This window comes from Notolepis coatsorum, assembly GCF_963971535.1.
Source record: "Notolepis coatsorum genome assembly, chromosome: 14".
In the NCBI taxonomy this organism is placed as follows: domain Eukaryota; kingdom Metazoa; phylum Chordata; class Actinopteri; order Aulopiformes; family Paralepididae; genus Notolepis; species Notolepis coatsorum.
In genome coordinates this window covers 59,811,282-59,836,203 of record NC_140178.1, presented here as the reverse complement: position 1 = coordinate 59,836,203, position 24,922 = coordinate 59,811,282, and the positions used below count along the sequence as shown (strand labels likewise).

The 24,922-nt window shown below is 41.2% G+C and overlaps 1 protein-coding gene across 3 annotated transcripts in view; it reads left to right on the top strand.

Moving 5' to 3' along the window:
- Window positions 1–24,922, top strand: part of trpm4a (transient receptor potential cation channel, subfamily M, member 4a) — a 249,351-nt gene that overhangs the window by 49,716 nt on the left and 174,713 nt on the right. For all 3 annotated transcript variants that reach the window (XM_084329502.1, XM_084329501.1, XM_084329500.1), the window contains exon 2: window positions 2,847–2,908. In XM_084329502.1, coding sequence (XP_084185628.1) covers window positions 2,879–2,908 — 30 coding nt within the window. In that variant the 5' untranslated portion in view covers window positions 2,847–2,878. The remainder of the gene's footprint in view (window positions 1–2,846; window positions 2,909–24,922) is intronic.

The following is a 24,922-nucleotide window of genomic DNA, read 5'->3' as shown; positions in this document are numbered from 1 at the left end:
AGGGGGCGGCGCAGAGAGGGTCGCAACTAGAGTTGTTCCGATACCGATACCAGTATCGGAAATGCCGCCGATACTGCCTAAAATGCTGGTATCGGTATCGGCGAGTACACGTAAATTCTAGCCTCCGATCCCATGATGTAATTTATCTCCTGCCGAGTCCTGCGGAGAGTGAGGATTATAAAATGAACATGTTTTAAAGTGTGATGCTGTGTCATTTTAACAGCAGATACACTTTCTTAAATTCCATTGTCCCCGACAGTGCGGTGTGACGGGGAGCTCGGACGGGATGTGTTTTGCTGGTGTTATGATAGCATTAGCTGGAAAGATAGCTAGTTGGAACAACATCCGCTTTAACGTTACATCAAATCAGATGATCGCCTGTCCTTTCTCCAGGACCTAACACTGTCCGTGACCGTCTATCAACAATAATGCACCCACGGTGAATTGTATTTAAGTTAAGTAGCTACTGACTAGCGTTAGCTGACTATTACTAACGTTATCAAATGTCAATGCGGGAAGACGAGCTAGGTCAGTTAGCTTAGCTTGATAACGTTACCGTGTCTAAAGTTGGTGCTATTCATAATCCAGCAATAATGGCTGCAGACCTGCAAGCAAAGTACAGCAAGTGCCAAAGGATAAGAGTCTGAGGCGGAGTTTCAAAAGAGAATGTTGAATATTTATTTTGCATCAAAAATCACAACATGAACGTTCTATCTGCCACTAGCTTACAGACTGAATAGGGTATATCTGCAGAGCCACGGAGTAGCGAGTGCAACACCGTTTAATGTCCGTGTGGATCATTGGAGTAGGGTATATCTGCAGTGCTGCAGCCCATACTCATTGATTAATGATACTAATACAAATCTATACAATCACCTGTTGTTGAATAAATACCATTACTTTCCAGTTATTACTAAAAACAGTATAACAGTATCTGTAAAAAAAAGAAGAAAAAAAAAAAGTATTTATATAATTTAAAAAAAAAATTGTATGCACTGGTATCGGATAAATATCGGTATCGGCCGATACCCAAAGCTTAGGTATCGGAATCGGATCGGAAAGGGAAAAATGGTATCGGAACATCTCTAGTCGCAACCTCCCCGACATCATCGCGGGACGTCCAGTCTCGCTGGCTCCGTCGATATCACACAAATAGTTTTACTCAAGCGCTGCATTTAAGAACAAATGTCTCTACTACATTCATCTGAACCCATCAGTTACTAGTTGCTTTGAAGAAAAAGATTTAGCATAGAACATGTGGCAAAGATTGAGGAAGATCATGTACTTTCAAACTTGAAGACATCAAGAGGACATAATCAGAGCAGCAATACTGGACCATAGCACTTTAACATAACCTATAGAGGTCAATGGTTTGAGGATTTTACTGTAGTTACTGTTTGAACAAACAGTATGGCTGATAGTGTATTGTATTGTAAAAAGCAAATAGTAGGTCAGATTTCTCACAAAATAATTTCTTAAGTGTTTGAGTTACAGTTTCAATTGATTGTAACACACTCCCCATTACTATGCAGGACCAATATGATACATATAAATCAATTGGATTATCTGGCATGAAGTAGATATCATGATATATATCAATATATCAAGTAAGAGCTTCTGAATGTCATGATATAATTTTTCTTTCAATATAGCCCCGCCCTAGTTCCAATTATGGAGCATATGAGTGCCGATTGGTTTTCACTCAAACTGTCAACAGACCAAAATATATATATACAGTATCACTGTTTCACTGCTGATACTGGCTCTGAGAACTGTGTCAGATACTGAGTTGTCATCTAATCCATTCGTTTATTGGTTTGGGGTCATTGGAGAAAAGTGATTGAGATATAATAAATGTTCTCCATTAAACATAACATCATTCCATCTGTCATAAAATCAGGAGCATTTGCTTTGATTTCTGATGTGTTACAAGTTTACAAGTTTTGTTTTATTTGTCACGTATAAAGTACATGTAGTAATGTACATTACAGTGAAATGCTTGGTTCTGTATGAGCCCCTGGGAAATACAGTAAAAAAGTAAAAAGAAGAATAAAGTCCCAACACATAAAGTACAGCCTAAAGTACAATGGAGTAAAAATGCAGACAATGAGGTAAAAAAATATGCAAACTTAAAAAAAAAGCGTATTTGTAATGTACATATATATAACATGTTTTTAGTAATAGGGAAATTCTCCCAATACCAATATCAATATCATGGAACCAAAAGAGAGCAGTTCTAGCTCTACGGCTGACACTGGAACCAAAAGAGAGCAGTTCTAGCTCTACTGCTGACACACACTGGAACCAAAAGAGAGCAGTTCTAGCTCTACGGCTGACACTGGAACCAAAAGAGAGCAGTTCTAGCTCTACTGCTGACACTGGAACCAAAAGAGAGCAGTTCTAGCTCTACGGCTGACACTGGAACCAAAAGAGAGCAGTTCTAGCTCTACGGCTGACACTGGAACCAAAAGAGAGCAGTTCTACCTCTATGGCTGACACTGTTTCTTGGCCATGTTCCCTGTTATTTACTTCTAGCTTCAGCTCTGAGATACTGAGATAATGAGCAGGGTGGATCAAATGACCTCAAAGGAGGAAGTGGTTCTGAATGCATTCCCATTTGACTGTACAAATTACTCGTGCAATCGTGCATACATGTCCACAATAGCCATTTTTGTGTGTAAATATGATTATGATACATTCTCATGCATAGTATGCAAGTATTTACTTTATAAATTTTTTTGCAATAAAAAATGTATGTTGAATGAGTAAATAAGTGTACCTCTCCACCAGGACAGTGTAAAGACACTTGGGTGTTTAAAGGAATTCTGTCTTCTTGCCCATCACAGAGCTGGATCCCAAAGATCATCAAGAAGAGGATATGCACCACCTTTGTGGAGGACTCTTTCAGGTGAGCCCTTTCATCTTAGATTCGATTCGATTCAAATGGATTGACATCATACAGCACAAGTACAGTACAACAAAAATAAGTTGGCATCTAACCAGAGTGCAAATCTTGCGATAAATGTAGATAACACACACACCGCTGCTTTTTCTACTGGGTGTGGTGCAAATTATGAACCTCCAAGTTGATAGAATAGACCTGCACCTGGAGGCCTCATTTATAAAATTGTTGTTGCAACTTTATCCGTGGCTATATCTACATAATTTATCATACTTTGGAAAGTACAAGCCTCACCCTTTGGTAGGGAAGATTTATTTAAAGGTAGAATCTGTAATGCTGTCAAACAGTGACCTCTAGGCAAAAGAGCCCCGCTTGGTGTTGGTATTGTATTTTGTTTACATTTTATGTTTTGGTCTGATGTGCGGCTTGGAGTTTAGTTAGGGTTTCAAGCACGAAGTGCAGAAACCCTATTGTTTTTGTGTGAATTTCTTTATTATTAATCTTGAGAAATGCTTTTGCAAATTCCTGTGAGATGGTAAATGGTAGCAACATAGACTTTGACCCATTGGGGTCAAATGCGTTCAGACAAATATGACCTCAATTGGTCTAAATGGGGGCGCTATAATTAAAGGTCAAACTTTTGAAATTTGAAAGGTCAGAACTCCTACACCGTGAGTCATATTGGATTTTTCGCCATCTTGGATTACATTTTTGACATCTCCTCCTAAACCGTAGGTCCTATTACTACCAAATTTGCTGTGGATCTGTTGTGTTCTTTAATGCATGTTGAAGCTGTACTTCCAAGAGCCTCCGCTATGGGGCGCAGTTAATAGAATGCCATGTTAGGCATACAGGTGAGAGGAGAAGACGTCCTTGTACCATGCTACCAAGTTTAAGTAAATATGCTAAAGGCTAAAGAGTGATCCTGTATCCCGAGTCTTCTTACTTACCTACTACACCACTACAAAATATTACTACTAAGTTGAATATTGTATTAAAGGGAGTATGGTCTGATGTAGAAGGTCGGATAACTATAGCTAAGATTGTACATAAGAACAGGAAAATAGCGTTGGTAGCGGTATACGCCCCAAATTTGTACGAAGAGGATTTCTTCACTACACTAACCAATGCAATGTTAGACATTCCCGATTACTCATTTATAATAGGTGCGGATTTTAATGCCATCTGGAACCCAAGGATGGACAAATCTTACCTCGCCTTTTCCAGCGAACAAAATAATTCATCTAAGGCATTAAAGGATTGGTCGAAGATTACAGGTGTAAATGACTTATGGCGATTACTTAATCCCACGACCCGAAAGTACTCTTGTCGATCAGCGAGACATAACACATTATCCAGAATAGATTATGTCTTTGCATCAGAGACTATTTGATAATTATGAAGTGGAAATGATACCCAACGCACCCAATGCATCAGATCACTGTTATTTACTCCTTAAAGGAACATTTGGTATACTATCCTCCCGAGCCCCAAGATGGCGATTTAACTCGATGCTGCTTAATAACAAGGAATTCATTACACAACTCAAAGAAGCTCTTATAGTATTCCAACGGGAGAATGCAAACTCGGTGCAAGACCCCAGAATATTATGGATGTCGGTAAAGGGAATGATCAAAGATTTCACTGATAGCTTTTCCTCCAAAATGCGCAAGAATCAATGCACAAAACTGGCTGAGCTGGAAACGCTTTACTCAACGTTATTTAATTCTCTAAAATACAACAACTCAACTCGACTAGAGAATCAAGTTAACGTACTAAAAATAGAGATCAATGCCATATACAGACAACAATCGGAAATACAAATACGCAGCACAAGACAACAGCAGTACTCCCAAGGTTCTAAACCTAGTCACCTATTAGCCATGCGATTGAGAATTAATGCAAAATTTGCAGATATAACTACCATTAGAGCACAACAAGTACTTGAAACAGACCCTGTAAAAATAAACGATACATTCAAAGAATTCTACTCCGACTTATATAAATCAGAAACGACCTTCGATCAAAACAAAATAGACACATATCTTAATCAAATTATTCTCCCTAAACTTTCAGAGGATGACGCTAAACAGTTAGAAACACCGATCACACTAGAGGAACTCAAGAAGGCCATAACCGCAATGCAAAGTGGTAAGGCTCCTGGAAGAGACGGTATCCCATCAGAAATGTACCTTTCTTGTTGGGACATAATTGGACCCTTATTACTAAATATGATCTTATACTCAGTCAAGGAGGGGAACTTCCATAAGAATGACAATATTGCACTCATAACAGTCCTCCTTAAAAAAGACAAAGACCCCAACGAGTGCGGTAGTTATAGACCTTTAAGCCTCCTCGGAACCGATATCAAACTGTACTCTAAGGTATTAGCCATCAGATTACAAAAGCATATGACGTCTTTAGTTCACCCGGACCAAACTGGCTTCATAAGAGGCCGCCTGATCACTGATAACATAAGACGAATACTGCACGTACTAGATGCCGACAAGGATGACACCATACCTAAGGCGATGCTGTCCCTGGATGCTATGAAAGCCTTTGACAGGTTGGAATGGTCGTATCTATGGGCAGTATTAGAAAGGATGGGGTTAGGAAAAGGATTCATTGATATGATTAAAGTATTATACAAAGACCCATCGGCCATGATTACAACAGGTACAATCATCTCCAAAATCTTTCCGGTATCACGCTCAGCCAGACAGGGTTGCCCTCTTAGTCCCGGACTATTCAATCTATCATTAGAGCCTTTAGCACAATATATAAGACAATCCCAATCCATAGAACCAATCGTAATCAAGGGCACACAACATAAAATTAGTTTATATGCGGACGACGTAATATTGTTCATGCAAAACCCCAACACCACATTGCCTCATCTGCTCAAGTTGATTGAGAACTTTGGTGATTTATCGGGATTTAAGATAAATTGGCCGAAGTCGGCTTTCCTTCCACTTAACACCCCTGCAAAAAAGATATAACCCTCCCAGGAGAGATACCGATGGTAAAACATTTTTTTTTTTTTTTGATCAAATTTTTTTATTGACATTCTCACAAAACAAGACAACACATTAACCACAATCACAATACATAGAACTTCACAAGAAAATAACAAAAACAATAATAATAATGACTAACAATTATACAGACAAAAGAAAAGAAACCAGAGTTCAACCTACTAAATTAATTCCAAGGGGTACTATCTAATAAATGGTCTTTCCCAGTGTTCAGTCCCGATTCCCGGCCGTGTGACCCTATATTAATAAAACGTACATCTCCAATCCACCACAAGGACCATTTTTTGGGGGGGGAACACGACCTGAAACCAGAGCAATGAACCTTCATGAAAAAACAAAAACCTGTAGGTGTTCCATAGACTCACAGAGACCGTGTAAAAGTGGCCAAACAGTGAAGAACTAGTTAAATAGCTGCCCCCCCATAATATCCCCAGCTAAACTCAAGAAGACAAGACAAGGGACAAGACAGACAAAAACATTTCCTCCTCCCCCTCCCAAGAGACCGCCGGACTCACCCGAACACGCACCCCAACCCCGCTCAGCCGCACACTGCGGTCTTTACCCTCTCAGCTGCTGCGAACCACAGGTCAATTCCAGCCTGTCCCACCCCAATCACCCGGGCTGTGGATATCTCAAGATAAATCACATCCAATAGAGTTAGGGACCAGTTAATCATTGTAAGCTTCTCAGGCTCCTTCCATCTCATTGCTATCAGCTTCTTCGCTGCTGTGACCCGATGGTAAAACATTTTAGATGCTTGGGAGTGGAAATATTCCCCACCATAAGACAAACGGTGAAGCACAATTACACAAAAATCCAAAACAAAATCAAAGACGACCTTGATAGATGGGCAAAACTTAAAAACACAGTACAAGCACGGATATCAATAGTTAAGATGGATGTACTACCTAGAATCAACTTCTTCAGTTCAATGCTACCGTTACCCCCTCCAGAGGGTTACTGGAAAAGATTACACTCCTCCACATACCAATTTATTTGGAATAACAAACCACCACGTATAAAAAGATCCACCGCACAGAGAAATAAAGCAGATGGTGGCATGGCATTTCCAGATTTTTTCCAATATTTTAAGGCGTACACATTAAGACCATTGACAACATGGTTTGACCCCCAAGCATTAGTATCCTGGAGAAAATTAGAAGAAAACATAGTAGCCCCACATAGACTGAAGGACATAGCATACACTAAACTACCAATCAAGCACTGTGAACGGAAATTTGGCCCCATAATTACTCATGCGATCCGGATATGGCGTGAATCACAAAAAAAATAATCATAACCCACATAAATGGCACAATCATACTCCCTTATTCAATAACAATGCACCTTTTTTTTTTTTTTTTTAATCTTTTTCCCCCTCCATTTTCCTCCGATTTTCTCCCATCCCAATGTTAGTCGTATGCCAATTCCCAGTCCCTTCCTGGTCGCTGCGCACTTACCCCCCACAGTCAGATCATCTGGGAGAGTGGAGGCTACCACGTGCTTCCTCCGACACACGTCCAGCCAATCACCGCTTCTTTTCACCTGGCAGCGCGGATTCTCATCGAGAGGGCGTAGCGTGTGGGAGGATCACACTATCCCCCTCAAGTCCTATCCGCGCTTAGCAGGCGCCCCGACCGAACTGTAGGAGTCGCTGTTTACAACGACCCGGACCCACCCCGCCAGCTTCTCCCACCCTCTAATACAGCCAATTGTATTAGTGCAGACGGCCAGCCAAGCTGGTGACAACCCCGGAGCTGTGAGCCGGATTCGAACAGGCGAATCCAGCTCACAGCTCCGGGGTTGGTGACGAACGCAATCTCCGCTCGGCCACCTAACCGCCCCAATAACAATGCACTCTTAATTGAAAAACGACCTATAAGATTCCCTATATGGGAAGAGCAAGGCATACACTCATTAGGGGATGTTTTTAACAAACAGGGTTTTTGTAGTTATAAAGAAATACGCAAAAAATGTAATCTCACCAAGTCCACATGGCTTTTTTACATACAGTTACAGCTATGTTTGAAGTCTCACGGTGTTCCATTAGACATACCAATTGAACACCACAGATACCACAAATTCTTCTATGAAAGAGAGACATCGAGAGGTTTTGTTTCAGATTTTTATCATCAATTACTAACGTCCTCGTATGAAACCCTCCAACTAGACTCTACCTGGAGGAGGGATATACCAGACCTGGAAAATGATTTTGATTGGCAAGGAGCCTGGGAAAATGTCCGACTTACATCAAGGAACCCGGACCATCAACAAATCAATCTTAACTATATTCACAGGACATACTTGACTCCTATAAGACTGTGCAGAATGGGTCTTAAACAAGACTCCAAATGCTCCCAATGTACAAATGGGGACGAAGGGACATTTATGCACATGTATTGGGACTGCCCACCAGTTAAGGCATTCTGGAAAGATGTGACCCAACAATTATCAAAACTCGTATCTTGGAATATACCTGTACACCCCTCGGTATTACTATTGAATGATGTTTTTGAGTTTGCAGTAAATCCACAGCTAAAGAGATTGGTTTTATCGGGTATCACAGTAGCTAAAAAGCTGATCGCATCACGCTGGTTTCAACCGGAAAAAATGTGCCGGAAAGTTTGGTTTCTTACATATCTCGATGTGATTTATCAAGAAATATCTACAGCAAGAATTCTGGGTCTCAATGAATCCAAAATGTCAATGTGGTTAGAAGTGGTGGAGAGAATAAAAGCTAGCTTATAATGGTAGGGTCTGGTTAGGTGCGAGGGATAATGGAGGTACTACCCAAGGTGGGGTCCGGGAGGGGGGGGTTCGAGCTGGAGCATATGTGTGTAGGTTTTTAGATAACAGGTATTAGGGGTATATCTTATATAAGACAATTAACTAAAATGTGATTTCATTGGATGTGCTCTGACAATTAATGCTTGTATATCTTATCGTGTGTTGTCATGTTTGTTTATGTGTTTGTTTAAAAAATAATAAAAAAATAAAAACAAAAAATATTACTACGTATAACACAACAGGATCCTTATTGGATGAAGCTTATTAAAGGATTGTTTCGTTTAGAAGATATTAACCAATTAACTTCAAGTCGTTGCTAAGTACATAAATAGATGCAAGTCAACAACGGTTAGGCCAATCATCACTGAAGTTTCAGGGTATGTCCAGATATAGACCTGAAATAGTTCCTGAAAATCACATTCAAATTGACCACTAGGAAGCACTACAAATTCACAAATGGGCATGGCAACACATTATTGACATCTCCTCCTAAACCGTAAGTCAATTATTTTTTATATATCTTTTATTGGTGAAACATAGGTGGTACAGAGAAGCAAAGGTTGTTTATCAATATTAACATATCACCATGATACATTTTTGACCAGGAACAACAAAAAACAACAAAAACTAAAACTAAAGACTAAACTAAATCAAAAACAGGCAAAAATAAAGTTTAAATAAGAACCATGATACAATGGGGCAGAGTTTACATCAGAGTATCTGAGGTGCTCACCTCAAAGAAGGAGTATTTCTTTAGGATCAGTATTTCTTTAGGATCAGTCTGGGTCAAGGGATGTGAGAGTTTTTATGAATGTGATTAGCGGTTGCCATCTATCGGAAAAATTGGCAATTGAGCCTCTTTTTTTTTTATCCACTTTTTCTCCCATTTTCTATATTTTCTCCCATCCCAATTTTGTATCATCCAATTCAACCCTCCCCTGTCACAAACGCTGTTTCTTGCCTCCCACAAGCCGGCTGCAATGTGGACTAAGTCATACATAGCACAAGTCCCCTCCGGTACTTGAGGTAACAGCAGTCGCATCTTTTCACCTGCGCAGCTCGATCTCTCAGTGGCTAGGAGTAACGTGTGGGAGGCTCACGCTGCCCCCGACACTTCCTGATTCTACTGCGCAGGCGCACCAACCGACCTGTAGGAGTCGCTGTCCACAACGCCCGATCCCCACCCATCAGTTTCCCACCCCCTAATACGGCCAATGTGTATTAGTATGGACGGCCAGCTAAACTGAAAGCAATGTGGAGCACTGGGCTCGAACAGGCAAGCCCAGCGTCTCCGTCATTCGTGGCGAGCGCCTTGCCCACTACGCCACGTAGCCGCCCGCAATTGAGCCTCTTATAGCGCTTTTAAACCGCCCAGGCTCTGGTTCAAGCTCCAGCTCCGTTCTGAACCCTCTGAACCTTGGTGCTCTCTGGGACGATACATCGATCCAGATCGATATATCGATCTATTATCAATTGTCAAATAGGATCGATGCAACGTAAAAAGATCGATTCATATTGCGATACTCTTATTTTGAAAATCCCCTGTTGAGTATATCCGCCGGGCCGCAACAACAACATTAGCTCAGCACACCTCAGCGTGTGTAGACGTTAGACAGCATTGCTTCAGAGTGCGCCTATTTTGAGACCCGAAATAAGTGCCTGTTGTTTTTTTCCCCACAAGGGGTCAAATGCATCTAACATGCTTTCCATCCTCGCCATTCCTTTATGCCCACGTCGCATTAAATACCGAAATTAACGTTGCGTTAGCGTAAGCTAACAAGCTAAGCTGATAGAGCGATAGAGAGAACAGCAGAGGTCCACTAGGGACTGGGAAGGAGGGGGGGTTACTGCATTCTCGAGATAGCCCCACTAACAGGATCTGGCCGGTACTGCACCTTCTGACTCCCAATATGCCTTTTCCAGCCAAAATACAGCGCTGTGACAGTGAATAGGATATATTAATAGAGAGAAAAAATTTAAACGAACCAAAAACAGTGAACAGGAGGTCTATTTGTATTAAAAACAATAGATTGTTTTTCATTTAAATGTCTGGAAGAGATCAAAAATTAAAATGTCAAATGATATTTCCATTGCCTTTTTTTGTTGTTGATTTAAATGTTACTGATTGTGTTAAATGGGCATATAATATCGTCTCATATCGATCGCAGGCACCTGAATCGAATCGTATCGTGGCAGACTTTGTGATATCGGAAAATATCGTATCGTTGTCCAAAGAATCTATATCGTATCGTATCGTGATGAAACTGGTGATTCCCACCCCTAATGATATCTGATTTATTAATGCCAATTAGGGGTGGACGGTATAAACGGTATACGGTATAAACGGTATGAATTTGCTCTACGGTATGGATTTTGACTATACCGTGTAACCGGTAGGGCAGCTCTAAAATAGCAATGACGTCATGTAACCACAGCGCGACTATTTCAATCGCATTTGCCCCTAAAAATAGATCGAATTAGTCATAGATAATAGATATGTGCAAACTGGAAAAAGTTATTTAGGAGGCTTCGCGCAGTGGGCGCACTGGGCGTGTCAACACGCAATTGTCATTTCATAATAAACACATATCACCGCGGCGCACAGCAAGTTTCAATTTCAGTTCCTGGCATTTTTAACCAGTGGAGAAAGGTAAGAGATCTTACCTATCGTTTTTCTTATATGAATTATTCTACGTTAATAAAACATACCTGGTGATCAACTACAGTTTGCTGTAAACATTATGATATGTGTGTAGTGTTATGATAACGACGGGAGGACGGCTGCTGCAGCAGTGGATTTGCGAAATAGCATGCAGCTGCAGAGCCGTAGAGCCAGTGGCTCTTTCAGGTCTGGTCACAGGCCCGCTCAACAGCGCCCCCCCACCAAACGGCTGAACGACCTGAAAGAGCCACTGGCTCTGTGGCTCTGCAGCTACATATGCTTCTAGCAAAATCCAGCCCCGCTGTTTGCAATGGGAGCAGCACGGAGTCTCGACTCGGGACTTATTTTATTTGGAATATAATGACTTTATACGCAAAAGTAGCCTAGTTTTAAGTTAAAATATTATAAATCTACATGCCTTGAGGATGTCATTCTTTATATAGCCTGCCTATCAGGCAAAAAAAATTATTATAACGGAAACACTGATACCGTGATATATACCGTTACCGTCTATGCTTCAAATTATACCGTGATATACATTTTAGACCATACCGTCCACCCCTAATGCCAATACTGGACGACGACCGCAATTGGCACTTGAAAAGTGTAAATAATGGATTAGTCAGTAGCAATTCACAATGGCTTGTTTAGCTCAACTGGTTAGTTCCCTGCCTGTGGACCATATGGTCCCCAGTTCGAATCTCTTGCTTACTTTTTTTTTGTAACGTTAAATAATTAAATTTTTAGAGTACTTTACCTTTTCCACATCAAGTCCTTAAGCCAGGAGGTGGTGGAAGGTGGGCTTGGGACTTTCCAGTGCAGGAGGATACGTCTACGGGCTATGAGTGAGGCAAAGGCTACAACTTCTAGTTCCTTCCTGGAGAAACCAGCAGGTGTGAGGGGCACCCCAAAGACGGCTACCAAGGGGCATGGTTCTAGGTTGATATTTAGGGCTTTGCCTAGCGTGTCAAAAAAAAAGGACCAGAACTCAGCCAGCTTGGGGCAGGAAAAGAACATATGGGTATGGTTGGCAGGTGACAAGCCACACCTGTCACAGATATTGTTCGTCCCTGGAAAAAGGTTGCTAAGTCTAGCTTTTGTAAAATGAACCCTGTGCAAGATCTTGAACTGAATTAGACTCAAACGAGCACATGAGGATGTATTATTGACCCTAAAGACGGCCTCTTCCCACTGTTCATCTGCCAAGTCGAGCTCAAGCTCCGCTTCCCATTTACCTCTAACCCCTGCAAGCGATAACACTTTCAGTGATGATATAAGATCATATAGAATCGAGATCCCGCCTTGTGCCTTGCGAAGAGAGAGTATCTTGTTAACCACTGAGCTTGTTGGGGACTGAGGAAAAGGTATTACGGTGGGTACACACGTAGTCGCGGGTCTGAAGATAACGGAATAGATGAGAATGTTACCTGTTACTAGGGATGCTCGATATTGGCTTTTTTACCGATACCGATATTCCGATATTGTCCAACTCTTAATTTCCGATACCGATATCAACCGATATCAACCGATACCGATATATGCAGGGTTTCCCTGTCCAAAAAACTGAATAATTTCAGGTAACTAATAATTTCACTGGATATATATATAACAAATATTGTTATTGTTTTTTTTTTTTTTTTAAACGATACCGATATTTTCCGATATCACATTTTACTGCCGATATCGGCCGATAATATCGGTCGGCCGATAATATCGGACATCCCTACCTGTTACCTATCCACTTTGTGCCTAGTGGCACATAAGGCCTTCACAGAGCAATTCCACTTCTCCCGGTCAGCTGCCGTTGTTCTTGCTTCAGGCCATGAGCTCTTTTGTTTCTTTCTCTACTGTGCGTCTCCAGGTAGTCTTTGGTCTTCCTTTTCTTCTTTTCCCTTCTGGTGCCCTGATATGTTGCAGTCGTTGTTGTGGTTTTGCCTCAGTATGTGTCCTATCATCTTCCATCTTCGCCACTTCACTTCCTTGCTCAACGGCTTCATGTCGGCTCTTTCTAGTAGCTCTACGGTGCTGATGCGGTCTTGCCACTGGATTCTGAGGATTCTTCTGAGGCATCTGTTATGGAACACGTCGACTGATTTGTTGTCTCCCTTGTTCATCTTCCATGTTTCACATCCATACAGTAGGACTGGCACAACCAGTGTTTTGTACAATCTCAGCTTTGTTCTTCTTGAGATGCTGTTGGAGTACCAGATCTTTTTGAGTTTGATGAATGCACCTCTTGCTTTGGAGAGTCTGTTCTTTAGGTCTTTCATACCTCCTCCCTCTTTACAGACGGTGGCTCCCAAGTATGTGAATTGGTCTACATCATCAATCTCTTGGCCGTTGATGTTGATTTTGTCATGGTTTCTTGCATTAATTCTCATGTTTTTTGTCTTTCCGGTGTTAATCTTACGTCCCACTTGTCTGGCTTCTCTCTTCATTCTTGTCGTTTTTTCCTGGATTTGGTGTTTGGTAGAGGAGAGTAATGCTACATCATCTGCAAAATCCAGATCGTTCAGTTTTGATGTCAACTTCCATCTGATTCCATTCTCGCCTTGTCCAACTGTTCTTCTCATTATCCAATCCATGATCATTAACACTTTGATTACCACTGGTGAACTTGGTAAAACGTGGTTAAATGCCAGCACCCACTTCAATGATAGCGTTGTGAACGCATAATCTCTGTCTTAAATTATGGCTATGTGTCTAATCTGCCCGTCGCTTATCAATGACTTGTTTGCAGTCAACATTGTCGAAACGGATTGTTTTTTAATCGCTTCATTTCCGTTTTATAGCATTTTGAAAAGCCCTAGTTTTTCAGGAAAATATAAAGATTCCGTGATAAACGGCATTTACTGGAATATTCTGGCATACACAAAAACGTTGTAATTTTTCGGCCTATTTATGAATCGTTTTCAAATAAACGCTAGATTATCGATAGTATATGTGTACTTATGCATGCTATAGAAGCGGGCTGAAATATCGATTCTCTCATTTCCTGATCATCGAGCACACACAGACACACACACACACACACATATGGGACACGTTGATATATCTGTGAAAAAAGCTCTGATTATCCCAAGACTGGTAAAATAGATTCCTTACCTCAGATCAGATGTTATCCAAAAAGATTATTCCAATTCCTGATCGCCATTCCAAATATCGATCGCGTTTATTGATTCAGCGTTGGGTGCTGGAAATACATAATCCACGCTGTTCTGGGGTCGGCGATCAACTTGGGTCTCTTCAGTTGGCTTGACGGAAAAGTAAAATGAGGAAACTGGCCTGCCCCCCCCCATCAGTCTAAACTAATGGGGTGCAGTTACACAGGGAGAGACGATAGGGGGCGGTATCTTCCCAATTGAGCTCAGAGAGACTCTGCAGCACTAACCTGAGGCTCGATTGATGAAATATGAATTCAAAAGAAATATACGACAAACAAACGCTATATAGCGTTGGTGGCATTCAAAGGTCGGCATGAACTAACAACAAAACGCGTCGCTGGCATCCAAAGTGTTAAGAATAAAAAACCTGATATGTTGCATCCTTGTTTGACACCGCTGTTGATGTTAACCACTCGCATATTTCTCCTTGGTCTTCTACTGCACACTGCAAGTCTTCATAGAATATTTTCACTATCTGGACAATCTTCTCTGGGATTCCATATTTCTTCATAATTAGCCATAGGCTTTCATGGTGGACTGAGTCGAAAGCCTTTTCAAAATCCACAAAGTTCAGGTGGAGTGTTGCTTGCCACTCGTTTACTTGCTCAATGATGTTCTGCAGTATGAAGACTTGTTCTGTTGTTCCTCTTCCTCTTCTGTAACCGGCTTGTTCTTTTCTTAGCCGTGAGTCGATTCCAATTCTGATTCGGTCAATGATGATCCTGCCAAGTATCTTCCCTACGACTGGAAGTAGGGTGATGCCTCTTGAGTTCTTGCATTCTTTGAGGTTTCCTTTCTTTGCTAGTTTGATGATAAGCCCCCTCTTCCAGTTCTTCGGGATCTTCTCCTGCCACCATATTTTTTCCAACAATTGATGTACCTTCTTTGCTGAAAACTTGATGTCTGCTTTTAATAACTCGGCTGTGATGTTGTCGATTCCTGGTGCTTTCCCATTCTGAAGTCCTTTAATCACTTCCTTTACTTCACTTAGTGTTGGTTCATGTACAGGAATCTCTTCAATCATGTGAGTTCACATTCTTCCTCATCAGTTATTGGGTTTTCTGGTGGTTCCCTATTCAGTACTTCCTTGAAGTGTTCTGTCCACCTTGCCTGCACTGCATCTTTTCCGCTGATGAGGTTGCCATTTTTGTCCAGTACTGCTGTGCTGTCTAGGTCTCTCGTTGCACAGTGCCTTCGTAAAACCATACAGTGTCTTAATTTGTTGTTTCCTTGCAGCTTCTTCTGCTTCACTTGCAATGTTCTCCATCCATTTATTTTTGTCTGTCTTCATACTTCTCTTTGTTTCTCTATCCTTCTCTGTGTACTTTGCTTTTAGCTGTTTCTTGATTCTTTCTGAGTGTGTGCCAAGGATCCTCTTGTTTATTGTTTCCCGTTGGTCTACAACAGTGGTGCCCAACCAGTCGATCGCGATCGACAGGTAGATCGTGGGCTGATTTAAAGTAGATCTTGATTAATAAAATTAGATAATTTTTTTTTTTTTTTGCAAAATCAACTCTGCCTCTCTTTGTTAACTACAACAAGCAATGCTGTTTGTTATTTAAGATGAGGTCGGACTCGGCACTGACAGATTTGTGTTCATTATGCTGCTTTTATAAAGCCTCAAATGACGGCTTAAAATATACAATTTTGGCTGGTAGCTCTTGGCTAGGTGGTAAATTAAAAAGTAGATCTTAGTTTAAAAAAGGTTGGGCACCCCTGGTCTACAAGGTTCCATGATTTTTCACTGATCCATGGCTTCTTATTCTTCCGTGGTCTACCCAGGATTGCTTCAGCGACTTCTGTGTAGGCTTTCTCCAGAACCTGAGAGTCACGCTCCACATATTCGTTGTCTTCTATTCATCGCCCTTCATCTTCCAGCACCTGAAACCTGTTTCTCAGGTTGATGGTAAAAGTCTTCAGGATGGCTTCATCTTTCAGCTTTGTTGTGTTGTACTTGACTCTGGTGCTTTTCTTTTCCTTCTGCTTCGTCTTCAGTCTTAACTTGACCATTGTGCACACGAGGTAGTGGTTGCTTCCAATGTCTGCAGATCTGCATACTCTTGTGTCTTTCACTGAGTTCCTGAATCGTTTGTTAATTAGCACATGTTCTATCTGGTTCTTGGTCTTCCCATCCGGAGATACCTACGTGGCCTTGTGTATATTCTTATGTGGGAATAGTGTTCCAGTAATGACTAGCTCGTTCATGTCAGACATTTCACACAGTCTTTCTCCGTTGTTGTTACGCTTTCCGATCCCGTGCTTAGCCGTATTGTGATGAACGTGTGACGCGTCTCTCTTCTGACCAATCAGTGGTCTGCAATGTTTCACGTGACTTTTCTGGTACCCAATAGGGTCGCTTGGAACCTCGATAGAGGAGTAGGGTATATCTGCAGAGCCGCAAGCCCAACGAGAGGAGGGTACTTTATTATTATTATTATAAAAAACAGCGGTGATGCGGTATTCAGCCTACTCTGCGGTGGCCGTGATGTAACAGCGATACCGCGGTAATGCGGTAATCGCGGCAGCTCTACCGTCCAGTGTGTTTAGCTGATTCCTATGATGTCGATTCCTCTGGTTGTCATCTCTCTTGCTACTATGGCAATGTTGCCGCTCCTGTACAGTGTTCGTACATTCCAATTCCCAATTTTCATGGTTTCCTTCGGATGCACTAGTGGCCTATTCGGCCCAAAGGCGTCCTCTCGGCTTTGGCCCTTGGGTGTCATGGTGTCTCTCCTGTTGCAAGAAGGACTGGAGGACCAGTTGGATCACTCTTCGTCTGGTCTCTCTCCTTCGACCTGTTCGGCTTGGGTGACCCTGCTAGGAGTACAAGACTCCTGCCGACATAGCTCTAGGGGTCATTGAGACGCACAAACTGCCCCACCGCGTTAAGGTGGTGATCCGTTGAAGCAGAATAGATGAGAATGGGGTAAGTTAAACTTAGCTCGGAGATCTTCGAAAGAGGCAAATGAGCCCTCTAGATATAAGTCTGAGAAACAGGTCAAACCTTGCTCTCTCCGTAAGTTAAAAGCTGTATCTGAGCTGGAAGGTTTAAATAGGTGATTGTTGCAGATCGGGCTGTGCGGAGAAGCTGTCTTAAGCCTAGGGGTGCACCGATATATCGGTTGGGTATCGGTATCGGCCGATAAGTGCCTTGTTGACTGCCATCGGCCTATCGGCCGATAAGCTCAAATGTGCCGATGGCAGTAGCCGATAAATATCCATCTATTAGCAAAGGCATTCGTTTTGTGGCATTAACGTTATATAGGTACACGTTCAATAACATCAGCGTATTTACCCGAACATAGCAAGCATTACTCATTCATATCTCAGTTGCTTCCTTTGCTCAGAGAGCCCGTACTGAATTGTACACATTCTGCAATCTGTTAAAAGTTTTCAATCAGACAAATGTATAGGAAAGCTTTTATTATAACATTCGTTGCAGTAAAATCATTATGCCTCGTTTAGTACTCCTGTTGAGCGCTGGTAGTCCACTCGTGGCCGGCGGGGAGCTAAAGTTATTAGCTTTGTTGTTAAGCTCTCGTCAAAATCAATGGCGGACATCCCGGAAGTAAACAACGAAAAGGCGCTTGCCGATTGGTGGTAAGAACAGCAGAGGCGGGTGCAAGCGGTGTGACGTAATTGGCAGAATCGACTGTCAATCAAAATTGTTCTGTTGCATTGCTTTGGTTGAGAGATAGTGTTTAGAGAGATGTTTCCTTTTTAAGTAAGTAAAGAGGCCTATGTTCATATCGGTGAGCACAATTTGTAACACAAAAAGAGAGACGTGTAGCCTATTTATTTATTTAATATTTTATTTTCATTTTATTATTATTCTTTTATTTGTTGCCATGCCTAAAATAATAGTCAAGCATAGGGCTAAAACATTTTCATAAACAATAATATAATTTTTTGTTATATGGTTATAATAAAAGCTTTTCTATACATTTGTCTGATTGATTGAAAACTTTATTAACAGATTGCAGAATGGGTACAATACAGTACAGCTCAGTGGACTGGAGGATGAAGACCAGAAAAAGACTTTCGGCTTTTTTACATAAGGGTCCTCCATTTTCAATTCATCAAAACATTTAGAGACATACAAATATACAGTAGTTTCATAAAAAAAATTATATATATATTTTTTTTTTGTGCCACAAATATCGGTATCGGCAGATTGGTTAGTTGAACAATCGGTATCGGTATCGGTGGCAAATGTTCATATCGGTGCATCCCTACTTAAGCCTAAAGTGTTTCCTAAACTGGTTCCAGATTTTCAGTGTGGAAAGTACAACCAGGTTTTTTATGTGATCAGGACAACGAGAGGTCATGGGTGCACAGACAAGCCCCATCAAAGATGACAGACATGCAGAGTGGCTCTCCATTCTACACCAATTGAGATTAGGAGAATTATACCAATTTTTTATTCTCTGAAGGTTTGCTGGCCAGTAGTAGTATAGAAGGTTGGGCAATGTAAGACCACCTTCACTTTAGCTTTTCTGGAGAAGCACTCTGTGTGCCCTTGGACTCTTGCCCGCCCAGATAAATGTAGAAATAGTTTTGTCTAACATTTGAAAAAATTATTTAGGTAAGAACACCGGGAGGGATTGAAAAAGAAACAAAAATCTTGGCAGAATATTCATTTTCACAGAGTTAATTCTGCTTGCCAGAGAGATAGGGAGAGAGTCCCACCGTTTCAGATCAGATTTAATATCCATGACTAGTTTTGTGATGTCCCTATTTAACGAAGAGAGGGAGTGGGCTATGTTAATACCCAGGTAACGGAAACTGTTCTGCGACAAACAAAATGGTAAAGAGCTTTGGGGGATTTGCTTAGCTGCCTCATTTATAGGAGAACACTCACTTTTACTGATGTTTAACTTATAACCTGAGAACGAGCCAAAAGATGTTGTAAAATATTTTCTGCAGAGTTGCACGGATCCGAGACATAGAGTAAGTCCATTTATGACCATATTTACCATGGATCATTATTGGATCAAGCTTATCAACTGTTGTATGATGCTTGTTTATATCTTTTCTCGTTTTGAAGATATTAACCAATCAACTTCAAAAGGCGTGGCTCAGAACATGATGCAAATCAAGAACTGTTAGGCCAATCATCACAACATTAGCAGGATATGTCCACATAACTACTAGAAACATACCCTGATAATCTCATTCAAATTGACCACTAGGGGAAGCTTAGTACAAATGCAGAAAATGTACGTGGCATAACACAAAACGGACTATAAATCAACGGTTTTTGTCCAAACATTACAAAACTTGCAGGACATGTTTCATAACACTGCTGAACTGTATAAACTTATTTTGCAATCTTGATGATCAATATTGGCTTGAAACCCGCAGATTGCCGCTTGCAGCTATATTTATGTGCCTTTCTCCAGACCTCTCTTGGCAGAGCCTGAGGTGTGTCCAACAATAGGAACCTCTCCCTTATCCCTACTCAACTCCCAACTCACATCATATTTAAAAAAAATAAAATCTGAACACAGTGAAATGCCAAGCGGGGCTATTTACTTAGATGTCTCTGTTTGACGGCATCACAGATTCTACCTTTAATGTTATTTAATGTGAACTGCTGATTCTGACATCAAGATAGCTTTTTTAATAAAAAGAAACATCTCAGCTTGGATTTGGTTGGAATTTGGTGCTTACCCATCTAAAGCCTACATAGACAAAGGCTGGACATAATATCTTTGCCAATTCTGAGTTTATTCTTTATCAGTATCAAGTTTCCTACTTTTATGATTCAGGGGAACCTACCCTTTATTTCTGGTGCAGTGTAAAGTTACCATCATAAATAACTTTTTTGTGGCAGCTGGGTGGCGCAGCGGACTAAGCGCTCGTCACCAACGCGTGATACACTGGTATCGAATCCGGCTGTCAGCGTTGCCTCCGGCTTGGCCGGCCGTCATACTGGCTCAATTGGCAGAGTCAGCGGGAGGGAAGCCAGTGGGCTGGTATTCTGGTCGTTGTAAACAGCTACTCCTACAAGTCAATCAGGGCGCCTGCACAGCGAGGAAGGGAGATGGTGAGGGTAGTGTGAGCCTCCCACACGTTACACCTCACCAATGAGAGTCCGCGCTGGCAGGTGAAAAGAAGTGGCTGGCTGACTCCGCATGTATCGGAGGGGACATGTGATAGTATCTATCAACCCTCCCTAGACCGGCCAGTGGGGGGCACATGCGAGCAACAACCAGGAAGGGGAGGGGGGAATTGGCATAACGACTCAGTGTTTCCCACAGGATTTTCAGAGACTATGGGGGGTGAACCTCCGACCGTCTAGGGGGGTTCGCGGGCATGCCCCCCCGGAACTTTTTTTTTTGTGTACATTTTAAAGTTAAATGCATCAATCTGGTGCACTTTGAGAGCAAAATAAAGAGGCTAGATCTATGATGAACTTTGTGCTCAAAACACAAAATCGACTAGACTACATGTAGTGCTTCCCAATCATTTCCTCGAAGCACCCCAGCCGTTCAATGTAGCCTATTTGTTAAATTCCACCACCAGCACACCTGATTCAACTTAACTAGCCCTTTATTAGTTGAATCAAGGTGTGCTGGTGGTGGAATTGAACAAATACATGGAACGGCTGGGGTGTCTCGGGGAGAGGTTTGGGAACCACTGGACTAGAGCATACATTTGACGATTTGAGCCATCAAAGAAATGAAGCAAAAGTGGTTGTGTTGAACTGGTTTATTTTTTAGAAAATAAAAAAATATTGTGGATTACTATTACGACTACTACCACTGCCAATACGACTGATACATCCCTATTGGCAAACTTTATATTTAAAAAAAATTGTAAAAAAAATAAAATATAAGTATTTTTTTTGGTTCATTATACAACTGTGGCGGGCCGCCACAGTCTAGGTAATTAATGGGAACCCCTGCGACTAAATTGGGATGGGAGAAAAACACAGAAAAACAGGAGAAAAAGTGGATACAATTTTTTTTCTTTTTTGTGAGCATACAATATTTGACATAAAAAACACCCAGTTTACCATGGAATAATCTTTTCTTTCAACGTGAAAAGTTCTATTTAGGTGTCCCATCACTGTCCCAGCATTCTGAGTCCTTTTCATTTACATATATTATCTGGATCATCCTCAACATCCACAACAAGTTCCAATTATTGAGGAAAATCATATTGAGGAATTTTGGTAATTCTTCTTTCTAGATCAGGGGTTCTCAAAGTGTTGATGACTGAGGGCCAATTTATTTGTAATCTGTCTGCAGTTTTCTTTCTTAAAAAAAAGTACTGTGTAATTTGACAGCTTGGGCCAGGGGGGCGCAGTTTTACCGTCTTTTTTTATCAAATTTTTTATTTCCAATTTCTTTTTTATAACAACATCACAGACAACATGGACATCAATAATAATAATAATAATAATAATAATAATAATAATAATAATAATAATAATAATAATAATAATAATAATAATAATAATAATAATAATAATAATAATGACAAGACAGTAAATAAAAAATGTCAAAGGACTTAAAATGTGTAACAATAACAAGAGCAAAAAACTATGGTACTCCCTTTGGGTACTACCTTATTATCCACATCACTTAGGCAATATTGTAGAATCAACTATCTGTATCCTGGTATAACCTGGGAATAAATAACCCTTATAACCACACAGAGTCATTAACTCAATCAGCGCCGCAGCGATATGCGTGAATTGATATAGGTCTAGAATGCCATCGCTGTAAGTCAATGGGGAGACTTACCAAACTTGCGAGTGCTTAAAATATATGAAATATTATAGCTATGGATCTAATACACCCGTCGATTGTCAGTGAGTTGCTTCCAGTCAACATGCACAAAACAGATCGTTTTTTCATCCGTACATTTCCGTTTTATACCGTGATGAAAAAGAGTATATTTCCAGAGCATTCTGTCTAATCTCAAGAAACTCGAGCAAACGGCGCTTCAATGTATTTCCTTAGAAATCATGCCATTTGGCGGTCAGGTGGCGTAGCGGAGATTGCGCTTGTCACCAATGCAAGAGGCTGCGGTCTCGACTCCCGGAGTCAGCATTGCTTGGGGCTTGGGCTGATCGCTATACTAACCCGTTTGGCTGGGTTAGGGGGAGGGCAAGTCATGGGTGGGAATCTGGCGTTGTGGACAGCGACGCCTACAGGTCAGGTCTGGGCGCTTGCTCAGCAGAGGCAGGACTTGATGAAGGCAGCGTGACCTCCCACGTGTTACACTTCACCAATGAGAGTCCTCGCTGCCAGGTGAAAAAAGAGTCACTGGCTGTCGCTGCGCGTGTCGGAGGAAGCGTGCGGATGACTTCAGGGTTCCCTTGTACCGACCAGTAGGAGAACATGCGCACAACAACCAGGTAGGGGAGGGGGGGGGGGGGGAATTGGCACAACGACTAAATTGGGACGGGGAGAAAAACAGAGAAAAATCGTGGAAAGAGAGGATAAAAAAATAAAAGGTATAAAAAATAATAATCATGCCATTTGTCGCTTGATTTATGAATTGTTCTGAAAATAACACTAGATTATCGGCATTATATGTGTCATCATGCACGAACAGAAGCAGGGGCTGAAAAAACGCTTCTCAGTGCCTTCCCTTAGCCAACGTCAGAAACACACACACACACACTCCGATGGTGGCGAAAGAAACATCGGATTAACCCAAGATTTGTAACATAGAGTCCTTACCTGGTCTTTGATGTCCTGCAAAAAGATTAATCCAACTCCTGATCGCCATTCCAAATATTGATCGCGTTTATTGATCCAACGTTATATGTCCGAAAGGCATAATCGGGGAGGCAGTCTCCCCAGTCCATGTGTTATAAACGGTACTCTTGCCGCGAAGGAAAACCTGGACTGGACTTGTTAGATCAGCGTACAGCCCAAGGGGGGAGGGATTTCAATGATGTGCAATACCGGCTGGAAGGCGTAGGCGGTGGTATTTGCCCTTTGCGATCTCAGACCCATTCCCAATGATAACATCAGGCTGGATGGATGAAAAATGAATGGATATAGCTAATAAAAGAAATAACGATTAAAACCAGAGATTTCTCGTGATTGGCGCTCAACGTATGGCGAGTTTTTTTTGGTTCATTATACAACTGTGGCGGGCCGCCACAGTCTAGGTAATTAATGGGAACCCCTGCGACTAAATTGGGATGGGAGAAAAACACAGAAAAACAGGAGAAAAAGTGGATAAAATTTTTTTTCTTTTTTGTGAGCATACAATATTTGACATAAAAAACACCCAGTTTACCATGGAATAATCTTTTCTTTCAACGTGAAAAGTTCTATTTAGGTGTCCCATCACTGTCCCAGCATTCTGAGTCCTTTTCATTTACATATATTATCTGGATCATCCTCAACATCCACAACAAGTTCCAATTATTGAGGAAAATCATATTGAGGAATTTTGGTAATTCTTCTTTCTAGATCAGGGGTTCTCAAAGTGTTGATGACTGAGGGCCAATTTATTTGTAATCTGTCTGCAGTTTTCTTTCTTAAAAAAAAGTACTGTGTAATTTGACAGCTTGGGCCAGGGGGGCGCAGTTTTACCGTCTTTTTTTATCAAATTTTTTATTTCCAATTTCTTTTTTATAACAACATCACAGACAACATGGACATCAATAATAATAATAATAATAATAATAATAATAATAATAATAATAATAATAATAATAATAATAATAATAATGACAAGACAGTAAATAAAAAATGTCAAAGGACTTAAAATGTGTAACAATAACAAGAGCAAAAAACTATGGTACTCCCTTTGGGTACTACCTTATTATCCACATCACTTAGGCAATATTGTAGAATCAACTATCTGTATCCTGGTATAACCTGGGAATAAATAACCCTTATAACCACACAGAGTCATTAACTCAATCAGCGCCGCAGCGATATGCGTGAATTGATATAGGTCTAGAATGCCATCGCTGTAAGTCAATGGGGAGACTTACCAAACTTGCGAGTGCTTAAAATATATGAAATATTATAGCTATGGATCTAATACACCCGTCGATTGTCAGTGAGTTGCTTCCAGTCAACATGCACAAAACAGATCGTTTTTTCATCCGTACATTTCCGTTTTATACCGTGATGAAAAAGAGTATATTTCCAGAGCATTCTGTCTAATCTCAAGAAACTCGAGCAAACGGCGCTTCAATGTATTTCCTTAGAAATCATGCCATTTGGCGGTCAGGTGGCGTAGCGGAGATTGCGCTTGTCACCAATGCAAGAGGCTGCGGTCTCGACTCCCGGAGTCAGCATTGCTTGGGGCTTGGGCTGATCGCTATACTAACCCGTTTGGCTGGGTTAGGGGGAGGGCAAGTCATGGGTGGGAATCTGGCGTTGTGGAC